Source organism: Barbus barbus, assembly GCF_936440315.1.
Source record: "Barbus barbus genome assembly, chromosome: 20".
Lineage (NCBI taxonomy): Eukaryota > Metazoa > Chordata > Actinopteri > Cypriniformes > Cyprinidae > Barbus > Barbus barbus.
The window spans coordinates 1,206,073-1,220,003 of record NC_136748.1 but is presented as its reverse complement, the minus strand read 5'-3'; the positions used below and the strand labels follow the sequence as shown (position 1 = coordinate 1,220,003).

General features: G+C 41.1%; 1 protein-coding gene across 1 annotated transcript; it reads right to left on the bottom strand.

Moving 5' to 3' along the window:
* Positions 1 to 217: 217 nt before the first annotated feature.
* On the bottom strand, positions 218 to 10,271 carry olfm4.2 (olfactomedin 4, tandem duplicate 2; the record flags this gene model as incomplete). Its single annotated transcript, XM_079443388.1, has 7 exons — positions 218 to 1,023; positions 1,228 to 1,372; positions 1,830 to 2,042; positions 3,179 to 3,346; positions 8,971 to 8,977; positions 9,118 to 9,238; positions 10,196 to 10,271. The coding sequence occupies 7 exons, from the start codon at positions 10,269 to 10,271 to the stop codon at positions 218 to 220; spliced, it is 1,536 nt and encodes a 511-aa protein (XP_079299514.1).
* Between the last annotated feature and the right edge of the window lie 3,660 nt (positions 10,272 to 13,931).

The window sequence follows — 13,931 nt, the reverse complement described above, 5'->3', positions numbered from 1 at the left end:
AAATATGATACTCAACATAAACACATATACTAACTTTTTGTGTATATTTTGACAATGTTTAATTATTTCAAGTTTAAATTCTTGATAAACCTGCACCACTATGACACACAAGATTAAGACATGCATGAAATGATGCTTGAGTATAATTTTATTGCAATATTTCCATTTCCACATGAAATGGATTAAATTTCAAGTCATTTTGAAAGCAGTAGTTCATCTAAGCAACCTTGAACTTCACATTGTAATACACATAGTAACCGTTGTTAAACATGTAAAGTTTCTGATCGGTGGGATTGTAGTCCAGGGACATGTAAAAGTCCTGGAACTTCTCAAAGGGAATGCTAACGTAGCTTTCCTCATTTTCATTGGTGTCATAGGTGTAAAAGATCTCCTCTGTTTGAGTATTTACTGACCTGGTTGCGTACAGGACGCCACAAATCATGAACGCGTTTGTGACTGACTGCTTGAAAATACTGGTCTGCCAAACCTCCTCTACTTCAAATGACTGTTCATTGATCTTCCCTAAAACCAGTTTACCATTCGCTTTCTCCGTGGCGTAAGTTACCCACAGGCCGGACTCATCAGCTGCAAAGTCCAGGTTCTGGTTAGCTGAGTAATGGTATGAGAATTGGGTACTAGCCATAGGAATCACCTTATATGCAGCTGTTACACTGGTCATGTTCAACTTTCCCATAGCAAAAGGGCTTCTGAACTGATAGTACAGGGTGTTTTCCCGCACAACGTAGTTGTTTCCTGTGCCTTGCCAATCATATTTATTTTTCACATAAAGCTCATGTGTCTTAAAGCCCTGTCTCATGATCAGATTGTAGTAGTCAGAGTACTGTGTGATTCTGATGACCAGAGTGTCGCTGGAGCCGGAGTACCAGTACATGTTTTCAGAACCAGGCAGGGGATTTGAGTCTTTGCCCCATCCTCCATACTTATAACCTGCATTCAGATGTGCATTCAGCTGGCTGACGATGGGCTTTCCGATTCTGAGAATACCTCCATGCTTACAGGACCCTAGGAGAAATCAATGAAAGCAATAAATTCTAAAAATGCAAGAATATTTCAATCAAAATTCCCATTCTCACAAATGGAGATCTGTAAAATTTAATTAAACTATATTGTTCAGAATAATCTCCTTCATGTAGCATGCATCATGTACAAGACAATGTAAACGTAAGATAAAATTTCTCTCTTAATATTCACAGAAAATGAGCCTACCTATTTCTGCATTAGAGAAGTCATCCTTATCATCCTGACATTTCTCCAGTTTCCGCTGAAGTTTGGCGAATTCGATGCGAATCACCTCTAAGTTGCTCCGGTCATAGCTCTCCAGTTGGTCAACGATTAAACTCATATTGCGAATCTTACAAAGAAAACAAATTAGACCCATGCAAATACTATAATGGCTTGTTTAGTGTAAGTCGTCAGTTTTCAATTCCAGTCCTTGACCCCCGCTCTGCATATTTTGTATGTATCTCTTATCAGTTCAGACGTTTGTTCTATTCCACCATAAGTGCCCTGTGAAGTGGACATCACAGGATATTCCAACATGATTCCAGCTCGAACGAGCATATATGTTCCATTTAAAGGGCATTAAAGTGTGCAAGACGTGAATTTAAATTGTATTTATTTACAGAGGTATATTATGTCACACTTCAGCACAAATCCGTGAATTAATATTTTCCGAAGTGAAGTAAACATCAATGGATTTCCCCTGCTCAGGGAGTAGGAAGCCATGAACACTATGTAGTGACTATGCCAATCGGAACACAGTTTAGAACTGAATTGAAAACCGCTGGTGTAAATGAAGGAAGCTTCACCTCTATGTAGAGACTCTCAAATGCTGGTGAAGAGGAGTTTAGAGATGCTTTCAGTTGTGTGACCAGAGCCTCAAACTCTCTCAGCTCAATGCGGAGGAGCTCAAACTCCAGTTTGATGTACTTGTCCGGTCCGCTCTCCAGACTCTCCACACGAACCGTCAGGTTGGAGAGACTGCTGAGAAGAACTTCCAACTGAACCTTCAGACTGCTGATCTAAACACGTGAAACAGAAATGATTTGAGTTGCAGCAAATGAGAAACAGTTGATCATGTAGACCAGTACTTTTCGGCTGGTGGGTCATTACCCAAAAACATCTCAGACAGCAGGAATAATAAAATAACGATAAATCTGAATAATAAAAGTAACCATGTAATCATGTATTACAATAGCAAAATGCATTGATTTACTTGACTTCTAACGGCGAGACGGAGAATATCTTTAGTTGTTGTTGTCAAAGGTAATTTGTCCAATCACAAAGTCATCTCTGTCATGTTGTAGACCTCAAATCAGACAGATGAACATGCAGGGGTGGACTTAACTAATAAGCGAGGTAAGTGACCACTTAGGGACCCGGAGAATCCCATCTGACATTGGCAAAACATATTTGCAGCGTTGCGAAATGTAGTCAATCACAGACATATCTGTTGATTTCTTGAACGCAATGACCAGAAATGTTTAAGTTAGAATCCTCTCACAGCTCCTCCGCAAATCCTCTATAACAAAGTGTAGATACGATTTAAATAAGAGTTTCATTGTGCTGTGTAAAGAGCTTATTAATGGACCGCTGTGAGATCGCAATGACCTGGAGTTATAGCTTTTAGTGATTATATGAGGGAGCGCTCTTTGCGCACATTCTAGGCTGTATAATACTGTCCGACTGTCTCAGAACAGAGATATTCACCTCAGTAAGGAAAGTATTGTTTCAAGTCATAATTTTATTTGACTTGATGTTTCAAAAGGACTCTCATGTGTGCTTTTCCTAGGTGCTGCGCACTCGTATAATGTCACAAATGCGATGACTGGAGATTTACACTTAATAATAGATTACATTTACAATTTGTTTCTTGGCAAACCCTACCGTATGACTTTAGAACACTTGGAATATGGAATGGGGGGAAAGGGGGAGACCATGCAAAATCCACAGAGGAATCATACATTCGAAAGGGGGACCTTCTTGCTGTGAGGCAAAAGTATATATCCACTGAGCCACTGCACTGCCTGAATTTTAAGTACTTCACACATTGCAAACTATAGTAGTATCTTAATGATACTAAAAACACTGCTGGGTCCAATATAAAATCCACATCCTGAGCAAAACTACTAATCTAAACTATATGAACATAATGTACCTTGTTAATCTGGAGCTTGACTTCTACAGACAGTTGACTTGAGGTGGTCTGCATGTGCTCCATACGGTCTGCTGGGAATGAAGTATCGGGCAGGAACACATTACAAACACACTGTCCAAACTCCCCGATGGAGCCTTCAACGCTGCCAGATCCCCAATTCTCTAGTGACTAGACAACAGAATGGAAAACAGCATCATGGATTTATGAATCAAAGTTGAGATCATGATGGTCAGAAGGACTCTTACCAGCCAGGAGTGTACAGGAGCCACAAACAGGAGGACAAGCAACAGGAGATCCATTGTGTATCTCTTTTTAAAATGTGTTTCGCTCTCTCAGATACAGCCTTATATACAGCATGTTATCAGAACTAATCGACAGCACATGCCTTATTCTCATGTGTATTGTGGTTGATATCCAGTGGATGAGCAATGAAGTAGCTTATGCACACAGTTTATGTTTGCTTAAGACATTTTATTGGTGGACAACATGAGATGGTGAATTATTATAATACGCAATTTTATGAACGACCTGAGAGGAAGCATTGCATACAAAACCTGTTGAAGGTATTACGTGAATTAATTTTATGACACACCATCACAATGACTGAGCTGCTGGTGTGTTCTAGACCTCTATCCATCTGTCTGTCCATCCAATCATCTGTCCACACAGAAATAATGCATTAAACTCTTTGGAGTGTTTCAGCTCCAAACAACATGCACAAAACATTTTCAATAAGAAATAAATCACAGGGAATACCCCATTCTAAATTATAAGGTGATTCAAACTATTTCAGTGAAGTGTTATAGTAAAAGTGTATATATTCCTTAACGTTCTCTGTTAATTATGAAGTAGTTCATACTTCTAATGAAGAGTTTTGAAAGTATTTCATAGTAAAGCTACACGTATTGTCTTTAAAATTCACGTTCTTATAGATGTAATGTGAAAGTATTTTATTTTCCTACATAAATTATATGAACCTAAGAAAAGAAAAGATTGAGAAAGACCAGCTTAAGAAGCAGAGAGTAGCATTCATAAAAGGTAGGAAATTGAAATGTTCTTATGTTCACCGTGAGTTCTAGGAGGATGATGAGTACTGTTAAAGAGCCACAAAATTAAAAATACTGACAGATGAAGTGAATAACATTGACTATATGGGTGGGATATATTAGGGAATAAGGGAAAAGTAAGTTCTTGATTTTTTTGTGTTGGAAGCAGGAAAAATGGGCAGACGAAAACATCTGAGTGACAAGAGCCAAATAGAGATTACAGAGTCAGAGCATCTCCAAAATAGCAAGTCTTGAGGAGTGTTCCTGATTTACAGTGGTCACTACCTACCAAGAGTGGTACAAGGAAGGTCAACCAGTGAATCACTGTCAGGGGTCATGGTCACCCAAGGTTTATTGCAGCACATGAGAAGCAAAGGGTTAGCATGACGAGTCCGATTACACAGAGGAGCTACTGTAGGTCAAATTGCTGAAAAACTCAATGCTGGCCATGATAGAAAGGTGTCAAAACATACAGCGCATTGCAGTCTGCTGCGTATGGCTACATGGTTAGAATTTTCTCTGTTGTAAGTAAAGAAATGAAGTCATTACTGATGTGCTGTTGGGAAAAGTCTGCACCAGTTGATGCTTTATTGTGTTTTTTTAAAGAGTCTAAAAGTAAGCAGATTTGGCCGTTTTTAATGACTTTCTGTAGGTAGAAATACTATCCTTCCACGCATTGTAAAATACCTCTAGTTTTATTTTCTTCCAATTGCGCTCCAAATTCTGGGCTGCTCTTTTGATCTTTTGAGGGCGTGAGTGTGGTATTTATACCATATCATCAGACTGTTCTCCTTAGTGAAAAAGAGAAAATGGAATGTTCATGGTTTCTGTTGCAACATCAAGTTTTTCTGAGCTATCGGATATTCTGAGGGGTTGAGACAAATCAGGAAGATTATCTACAAAGCAATCTTTTGGGTAGAAGTTATGGTTCTACCATATTTGCAATAAGGAGTTGAATTTGTGACCTTAGCTAAATGGATTATACATAAAACTAGAACATGATCTGAGATGTCATCGCTCTGCTGCAGTATTTCAATCCCATCAACACTGATTCCATGTGATAATACTGAGTCTAAAGTATGATTATGGCAATGAGTAGGTCCTGACAATACATGGCTAACCCCAATAGAGTTTAGAGTGTCTATACATGCTAATCCCAATACATCTGTTTTTATTATCTATATGGATATTAAAATCACTTTATCTGCAGCCGGATAGACAGAGTAGCTCCACAGTGCAACAGAATGACAGGACACAGATAATAAAAAAATAAAAAAATAATAATGTACAAATATACAAAAATGGACAATGTGCAAAACAGCACAAACACAATATACAAAATAGACAATTCAGTTCGTACTGGTATGTTAGGTGTAAATTTGAAATGTAATAAGTATGAGTGTTAAATAAAAAATAAAAAGTATGATAGTGTTGTGTGTTTTATGTTTATTGTTAAGAGTTCAAATGTTCATGAGATGGATTGCCTGAGGGAAGAAACTGTTTCTGTGTCTGGTCGTTCTGGTTCTCAGAGCTCTGTAGCGTCGACCAGACTGCAACAGTTCAAAGAGGGAGTGTGCTGGATGTGAGGGGTCCAGAGTGATTTTACCAGCCTTCACTCTGGATGAGTCCATTTCTTGGAGAGTAGGGAGGGTTGTACCAATGATTCGCTCAGCAGTCCGGACTACCCTCCGTAGTCTTCTGAGGTCAGATTTGGTAGCTGAGCTGAACCAGACAGTTATTGAAGTGCAGAGGATGGATTCAATAATGGCAGAGTAGAACTGTTTCAGCAGCTCCTGTGGCAGGTTGAACTTCCTCAGCTGGCGAAGGAAGTTCAACCTCTGCTGGGCCTTTTTAACAATGGACTCAATGTGATTATCCCACTTCAGGGCCTGAGAAATTGTGGTGCCCAGGAATCTGAATGACTCCACTGCAGTCACAGTGCTGTTAATGATGGTGAGTGGGGGGTTTCTCCTGAAGTTCACGATCATCTCCACAGTTTTGAGCGTGTTGAGCTCCAGGTTGTTAAGACTGCACCAGACAGCCAGCTCCTTAACCTCCTGTCTGTAAGCAGACTCGTCACCGTCCTGGATGAGGCCGATCAGTGTGGTGTCGTCTGCGAACTTCAGGAGCTTGACAGAGGGGTCTTTAGATGTGCAGTCATTGGTGTAGAGGGAGTAGAGCAGTGGGGAGAGAACGCAGCCCTGAGGAGCTCCAGTGCTGATCGTACGGGTGCTGGATGTGTATTTTCCCAGCCTTACTAGCTGCTGCCTGTCTGTTAGGAAGCTGTTGATCCACTGGCAGACGGAGGTGGGGACAGAGAGCTGAGTTAGTTTGGGCAGGATGAGGTCTGGAATGATAGTGTTAAAGGCCGAGCTGAAGTCCACAAACAGGATGCTCACATAAGTCCCCGGTCTGTCTAGGTGTTGCAGTATGTAATACAGTCCCATGTTGACTGCATCGTCCACAGACCTGTTTGCTCTGTAGGCAAACTGCAGGGGGTCCAGTAAGGGTCCAGTGATATCCTTCAGATAAGCCAAAGCCAGTTTTTCAAATGACTTCATGACCACAGATGTTAGAGCCACAGGTCTGCAGTCGTTAAGCCCTGTAATCTTGGGTTTCTTTGAGCCGGGGATGATGGTGAAGCGTTTGAAGCATGAGGGGACTTCACACAGCTCCAGTGATCTGTTGAAGATCTGTGTGAAGATGGGGGCCAGCTGGTCAGCACAGGATTTCAGACAGGCTGGTGTCACACCGTCTGGGCCTGGTGCCTTCCTTCTCTTGTTCTTTTTGAAGACCTGGCACAAATCATCTTCTCCTATCTGCAGTGCAGGTGTGGGGGAGAGGGGGGTTGCAGGAGGTGTGACGGAGCTGTCTGAGTTTTGCCGTGAACCATGGTTTGTCATTGTTGTAGGTTAAATGAGTCCTGGTAGGAATGCACATATCCTCACAGAAACTGATATATGATGTTACAGTCTCTGGGAGCTCATCCAGATCGGTGGCAGCAGCTTCAAAAACAGTCCAATCAGTAAGGTCGAGACTTTACAGTCCTTAATACGGTTTTAACAGATTTAAGTTTCTGCCTGTAGGTTGGAATAAGATGAACCAAACAGTGATCAGATAGTCCTAAAGCATACCGTGGGACAGAGTGATACGCGTCCTTTGGTGTGTAACAGTGATCCAGTATATTACTGTCTCTGGTGGAACATGTAACATGCTGTCTGCATTTTGGCAGTTCGCGGGAGAGATTTGTCTTTGATCAAGTCCCCTAGACTGATTGAAACAGAGTCTGGGTGTTGTTGTTCTGTGTCTGTAATCTGATCAGCGAGTTTCTGTAAAGCTGAGCTCACGTGCGCTTGTGGAGGCATGTAGACACTCACGAGAATGAACAAGCAGAACTCCCGCGGCGAGTAGAAAGGTTTACAGTTGATGAAAAGCATTTCTATATCTGAACAGCACATCTTCTTTAACACTGTTACATCTGTACACCACCTTTCATTGATGTAGAAGCATGTCCTGCCACCGCGCAATTTCCCCGTTGATTCCGCATTGCGATCTGCTCTGATCAGCGTGAAATTAGGCAGATGAAAGGCGCTGTCTGGAATGGCGCCGTTCAGCCAGGTTTCCGTGAAACACAGAGCAGCAGAGTTTGAAAAGTCCTTGTTTAACCAGGAAAGCAGAAGGAGTTCGTCCGTTTTGTTGGGTAGAGAGCGGAGATTCGCCAGATGGATGCTAGACAACGGCATTCGAAATCCGTGCTGTCTGAGCTTCATGAGCGCGCCGGCTTTCTTCCCCCGTTTGCGCGTCCTGAAGCATCTAAACAGCGCCGCAGCTCCGCTGACTACTATGTTCAGCAAAACATCCGAATAATCGAAAACCGGTTGGAGATTTTGTGGTGTGTTCTGACGAATGTTCAGCAGTTCTTCCCTGGTGAAACTGATCGTGTTTGACAAACAAAAAACAGGAAAAACTAACAAAAACACTGGAGAACCAAGCACAATGGCTGCCATTCACAGCGCCATCTTGAAACTCCATCTTGTAATCATCTGGGGCCTCATTTATAAAGCGTGCGTACACTCAGATTGGATCTTAGAGTGTGCGTACACTTAAATCCATGCCAGCGCTCATATTTATAAAGACGTTCTTTGATGTGGAAAAGTGCTTTGCGCCACGTTAGGGTCTGAGCAGACGTACACACTTTTTATTGTCAGAGTACTGCAGGTTCTTGAAAATATAAGCTGTTCTTGCAGCTTGCTGTTCTAAATTCTGATGATTGGTGATATTTTTTATGTTAATGACATTAATTAGGAGTCGTTTACAAGGCAGAGAGCTGAAACCATTCAGCTGCGCGCAAGTTCAAGACCATTTACATTCATAGATTTCCCATCTGAAAGAGAGGCGTATATGCGTTTTCTGTTCGTACGTTCATTCTATGAATCAAACGTACGCATATTCGAGATCAAATTTAGGATGGTTTCTGCGCAACATTTTATAAATGAGGCCCCAGGTTTTAGACAGGTTTCTGTCCAACAGAGCACATCTAGGTTATGATCTGCAGTGTTGGGGAGTAACTAGTTACATGTAACGGAATTACGTAATTTAATTAAAAAATAAAAGTAATTGTAATCAGTTACTAATAAAAAATGAGTAATTAAATTACAGTTACTTATGAAAATGTTAATGATTACAAAGGGGGTGTCACAGATCTGCCAGGCTCTGTCACCAGCCAATCACAGCGCACTCCCTCACCTGAGTACTGATCACACGAACCTGCACATCATTGAACCACTCATTACCCATGCCATAAATACACACACCTCACAGCACTCCAGTGTCCGGTCTCGTTCATGCGGACAGGACTGCCATAGCTATCACAGCTCTATGCCTACTACTTACCTCCTTCTCTGCTTACATGCAGTGTCTCCTCCCAAGTGAGTTCTCCAGCGATCCCCAGTCAGTCTGCTCCTGTGTTCTGCCCAGTCTGCCATCTTTGTGTTCAGTTCGTGTTCCAAGTTTCCTGTCAAAAGAAGATACTCAAATTAACACTTCTCCAGATTACAGAAGACATCCAGGATAACCACTCCCCTGTCTCACTCCTTGTTGCTCAGCTATTTGTCAATAAATACCTGTCAATTAATCCATCTCTCTGTCTGAGTCCTAGGCAAGGCAAGGCAAGGTAAGTTTATTTATATAGCACATTTCATACACAGTGGTAATTCAAAGTGCTTTACATAAAAGAAAGTTAAATAGACATTAAAAATCAATAAAAACATGGGAATAAAGATAATAAAAACAAGGAATTTTAAAATGATATAGAAATTGATTTAAAGAAAACTATTATACATAAAATTCATTGCAGTCATTTCAGAAATATAGCACAGTGCTCATTCAACAGATGCACAGTTAAACAGATGAGTTTTGAGTCTGGATTTAAATGTGGCTAATGTTTTAGCACATCTGATCTCTTCTGGAAGCTGGTTCCAACTGCGGGCCGCATAATAGCTAAAAGCAGACTCCCCTTGTTTTGTGTGAACCCTTGGTATTTCTAACTGACTCGATCCTAATGATCTGAGTGGTCTGTTTGGTTTATATTCAGTGAGCATATCAGCAATATATTTAGGTCCTGGGCCATTGAGTGACTTATAAACAAGTAAAAGTACTTTAAAATCAATCCTAAATGTAACTGGAAGCCAGTGTAAGGACCTGAGGACTGGTGTGATATGCTCAGATTTTCTGGTTCTAGTCAGAATCCTGGCAGCAGTGTTCTGGATGAGCTGCAGTTGTCTAATGGTCTTCTTGGGAAGGCCGGTGAGGAGACCATTACAGTAATCCACCCTGCTGGTGATAAAGGCATGAACCTTTCTGTTACAGAAGTCCTACTTCTGTAACAGAAGACCGGACCTTCACTGGCAGACAAACAGAACTCCCGACCCCTTCCAAGAGCTCGTGGATATACTTCGACGAGCTCTCACACCGGCACCACCGCCAGCACCCATCACTTCCGTCATCAGTTTCACCAGTTCTTCCACTACAGTGATCTCCAGTCCCATGGCCAGGCCAGTGCCCTTCTCTGGCGTGGTGGAGTGCAACAGATTTTTGATGCAATGTTCCCTAGCTCTTGAAATGCAACCTCAATTGTATCCCAATGAAAAAGCGAAGATCGCTTTTATCGTTTCTCTTCTGAAGGGAAAGGTGGTACAATGGGCAGAATCCATCCGGGCACAAGAAGGTACAGTCACTCAATCTCCATTGCGTAAAGTGGCCTCTTTCAGCAGGATAATGCAACCTGACAGATCTGTTTTTTATTAGCACAAGGGGGACCTACACAATATTTGGCAGGTTGTTAATGAGGTGACTGATCATTGTATCCCCCTTTTATCCTTTTTCCTTTTGCATATCAGCTCAGAGGCATTGAAGGTAATTTTTTAGAAATTTTAAACTGTATCTATTTTATAAGTTGGGGATTTCATTTGAATGTGTATGATATATTAATTAAGAGAGCGGAACCGTGGTTGAGCTGCCAGGGCACAAGCTGAGGCTTGATCAACCTCAGCTGGGTCGCCTGAGTGAGGGTGTCTGATGTTCGAGAGACCCGAAACACCCGATGACCTCAGGATACATCACTGATGATGTGCCCTGGTGCATCAGAAGATGTATCATCACAACAAATCACAAAAGTATTTTTTTAAAAGATTGCTTCTGTCTGTTCCTGTCTGATGTGCTGCTGAGAGGTTTGCAATTGTAGCACCGCTTTTCTGTTGAATTTCTATCATACTTTCACTCTCTGTTGTTTAAGTGGTAAAATATAACTTAATTCCCACCATATTTCTGGTATGATCTATCAAACTAACCTGACTAATTTGATTGTTCGCTTTTAATCTAAAATCACGAGTGCAGCGTGCGTGCAGCGCGTTAGCATTTGTTACCCGGTTAGCTTGTCAAGTGTTTCTACTCGAGTCTATTACTGTTTTATTTCTCTCTCGCTCCGTTTTTCACGAGTTCATCAAACAACAGTGGTAAGTTAAGTCGGTATCATTCATCAATCATGGTGAGTAATGGCTTCTTCTCCTGCTATTGTTGTTTGCACTGTTTGCCACATCTACAGTTTATCTCTCTCGGCGACGAGGGATTCACATGTAATAAATTCAGGGAAATAGTTAGGCTGACAGAAGGTTTTAGAATTAGAGAAACGCATCCAAACTTTAGTTGGGGACAGTAAGAATGTGAGGGCTGTAGATACTGCTTTGGATACGACTAGTTCAGGGAGTCCTGTACACTGTTCAGTTCCGGCATTAGAGCCCGTGCAGCAGGGCAACTGGTTGACCTTGAGGCGGCCTAGTCGCGGGTCAAAACACCACTCTTCCGTTCCGATCAAAACATCAAACAGGTTCTCCCCACTCAGTGACGTACCCACTGAGAAACTCTAGTTATTGGTGATTCTATTGTACGGAACGTGAAACTAGAGACACCAGCCACCATAGTCCATTGTTTACCGGGAGCCAGAGCGCATGACATCTTGGCAAATTTAAAAGTGCTGGCTAATGCTAAACGTAAATTCAGTAAGATTGTTATCCACGTCGGCGCTAATGATGTTCGACTTCGCCAGTTGGAGATCACTAAATAAATTGTTAATGAGGTGTATGAACTTGCAAGTACGATGTCAGACACTGTAATATGCTCTGGTCTGCTCCCTGCTTACCGGGGTGATGAGATTCATAGCAGACTGTCATCACTCAGTGGCTGGATGTCTGTGGTGCCCGCAGAATAACATAGGTTTTATAGACAATTGGACGAGTTTTTGGGGCAGACCTGACCTGCTGAAAAGAGATCTTCATCCCTCATGGGGTGGTGCTGCTCTTCTCTCTAGAAATATGGCACATAGTCTTAGAGTTTGTACTTGACTAACTGGGGCCCAGGTCAGGAAGCAGACAGACTGGTTAAACCGACCGTCTGCTAGCTGCCTCACGTCACAGAAATCAGTTAATTCTCAGCACATAGAGACTCTTTCACTTAGATATCACACTATAGATCCTGTGTCTGTTCCCCAAACTAGAAAATACAAAAAAACGTCCAAACCAATTTATGAATAACTTAATTAGTTCAACAAATGAAAAATTTATATAACACAGAGAAACAAATGATAAAGCTTGGCTTATTGAATATCAGGTCCCTTTCTTTTCCATTTTTTTTTTTTTTCCTACAAAAGCACTTTTTGTAAATGATATGATCACTGATCATAAACTAGATGTGATTTTTTTTTTTTTTTTTTTTTTAAACGAGTCTACCCCCCAAGATTACTGCTATAAAAATGAGCCGCGTCCAAAAGGCAAAGGGGGAGGTGTTGCTACAATTTATAGCAATGTTTTCAGTATTTCACGGAAGACAGGCTTTAAGTATAACTCCTTTGAAGTTATGGTGCTTCATATAACATTATCTAGAGAAAAAAGTATTAATGATAAATCCCCTGTGATGTTTGTACTGGCTACTGTATACAGGCCACCGGGGCACCATACAGACTTTATTAAAGAATTTGGTGATTTTTCTATCAGAGATAGTGCTGGCTGCAGATAAAGTTTTAATTGTGGGTGATTTTAATATCCACATTGACAATAAAAAAGATGCATTAGGATCAGCATTCATAGACATTCTGAACTCTACTGGGGTTAGACAACATGTGTCAGGACCTACTCATTGTCGAAATCATTATATCTGTGAGGATTTCCAGTCAGGATTTAGACCATCCCATAGTACTGAGACTGCTCTCATTAGAGTTACAAATTACCTGCTCTTATCATCTGATCGTGGTTGTATCTCCCTATTAGTGCTACTGGATCTTAGCAGTGAATGAAGAGGTATCATATCGATCACAAGTGCAGTACGGAGTACCTCAAGGCTCAGTACTAGGACCGTTACTTTTCACGTTTTACATGTTACCCTTGGGAGATATTATCAGGAAACATGGGGTTAGCTTTCACTGTTATGCTGATGATACTCAGCTCTATATTTCTTTGCGGCCCGGTGAAACACACCAATTTGAGAAACTTATGGAATGCATGGTTGATATAAAAATAAAAACTGGATGATGAGTAATTTCTTACTGCTAAATTCTGAAAAAAAAAACAGAGGTGTTAATTATTGGACCTAAAACACCCAAAAGTAATAACCTAGAATACTGTCTAGCACTTGATGGCTGCTCTGTAAATTCTTCATCATCAGTCAGGAACCTTGGTGTGCTATTTGATAACAATCTCTCCTTTATTACAGCCACGTTTCTAGCATTTGTAAAACTGCTTTTTTTCATGTTAAAAATATATTTAAACTGAGATCTATGCTCTCAATGTCAAATGCAGACATGTTAATTTGTGCGTTTATGACCTCAAGGTTAGATTATTGTAATGCTTTATTGGGCGGTTGTTCTGCATGCTTAATAAACAAATTACAGACGGTTCAAAATGTAGCAGCTAGAGTTCTTACTAGAACCAGGAAATATGACCATATTAGCCCGGTTCTGTCAACCCTGCACTGGCTCCCTATTAAACATCGTATAGATTTTAAAATCTTGTTAACTACTTATAAAGCCCTGAATGGTTTAGCTCCTCAGTACTTGAGCGAGCTCTTATCACATTATAGTCCTCCACATCCATTACGTTCTCAAAACTCTGATAATACCTAGAATATCAAAATCAACTGCGGGGGGCAGATCCTTTTTC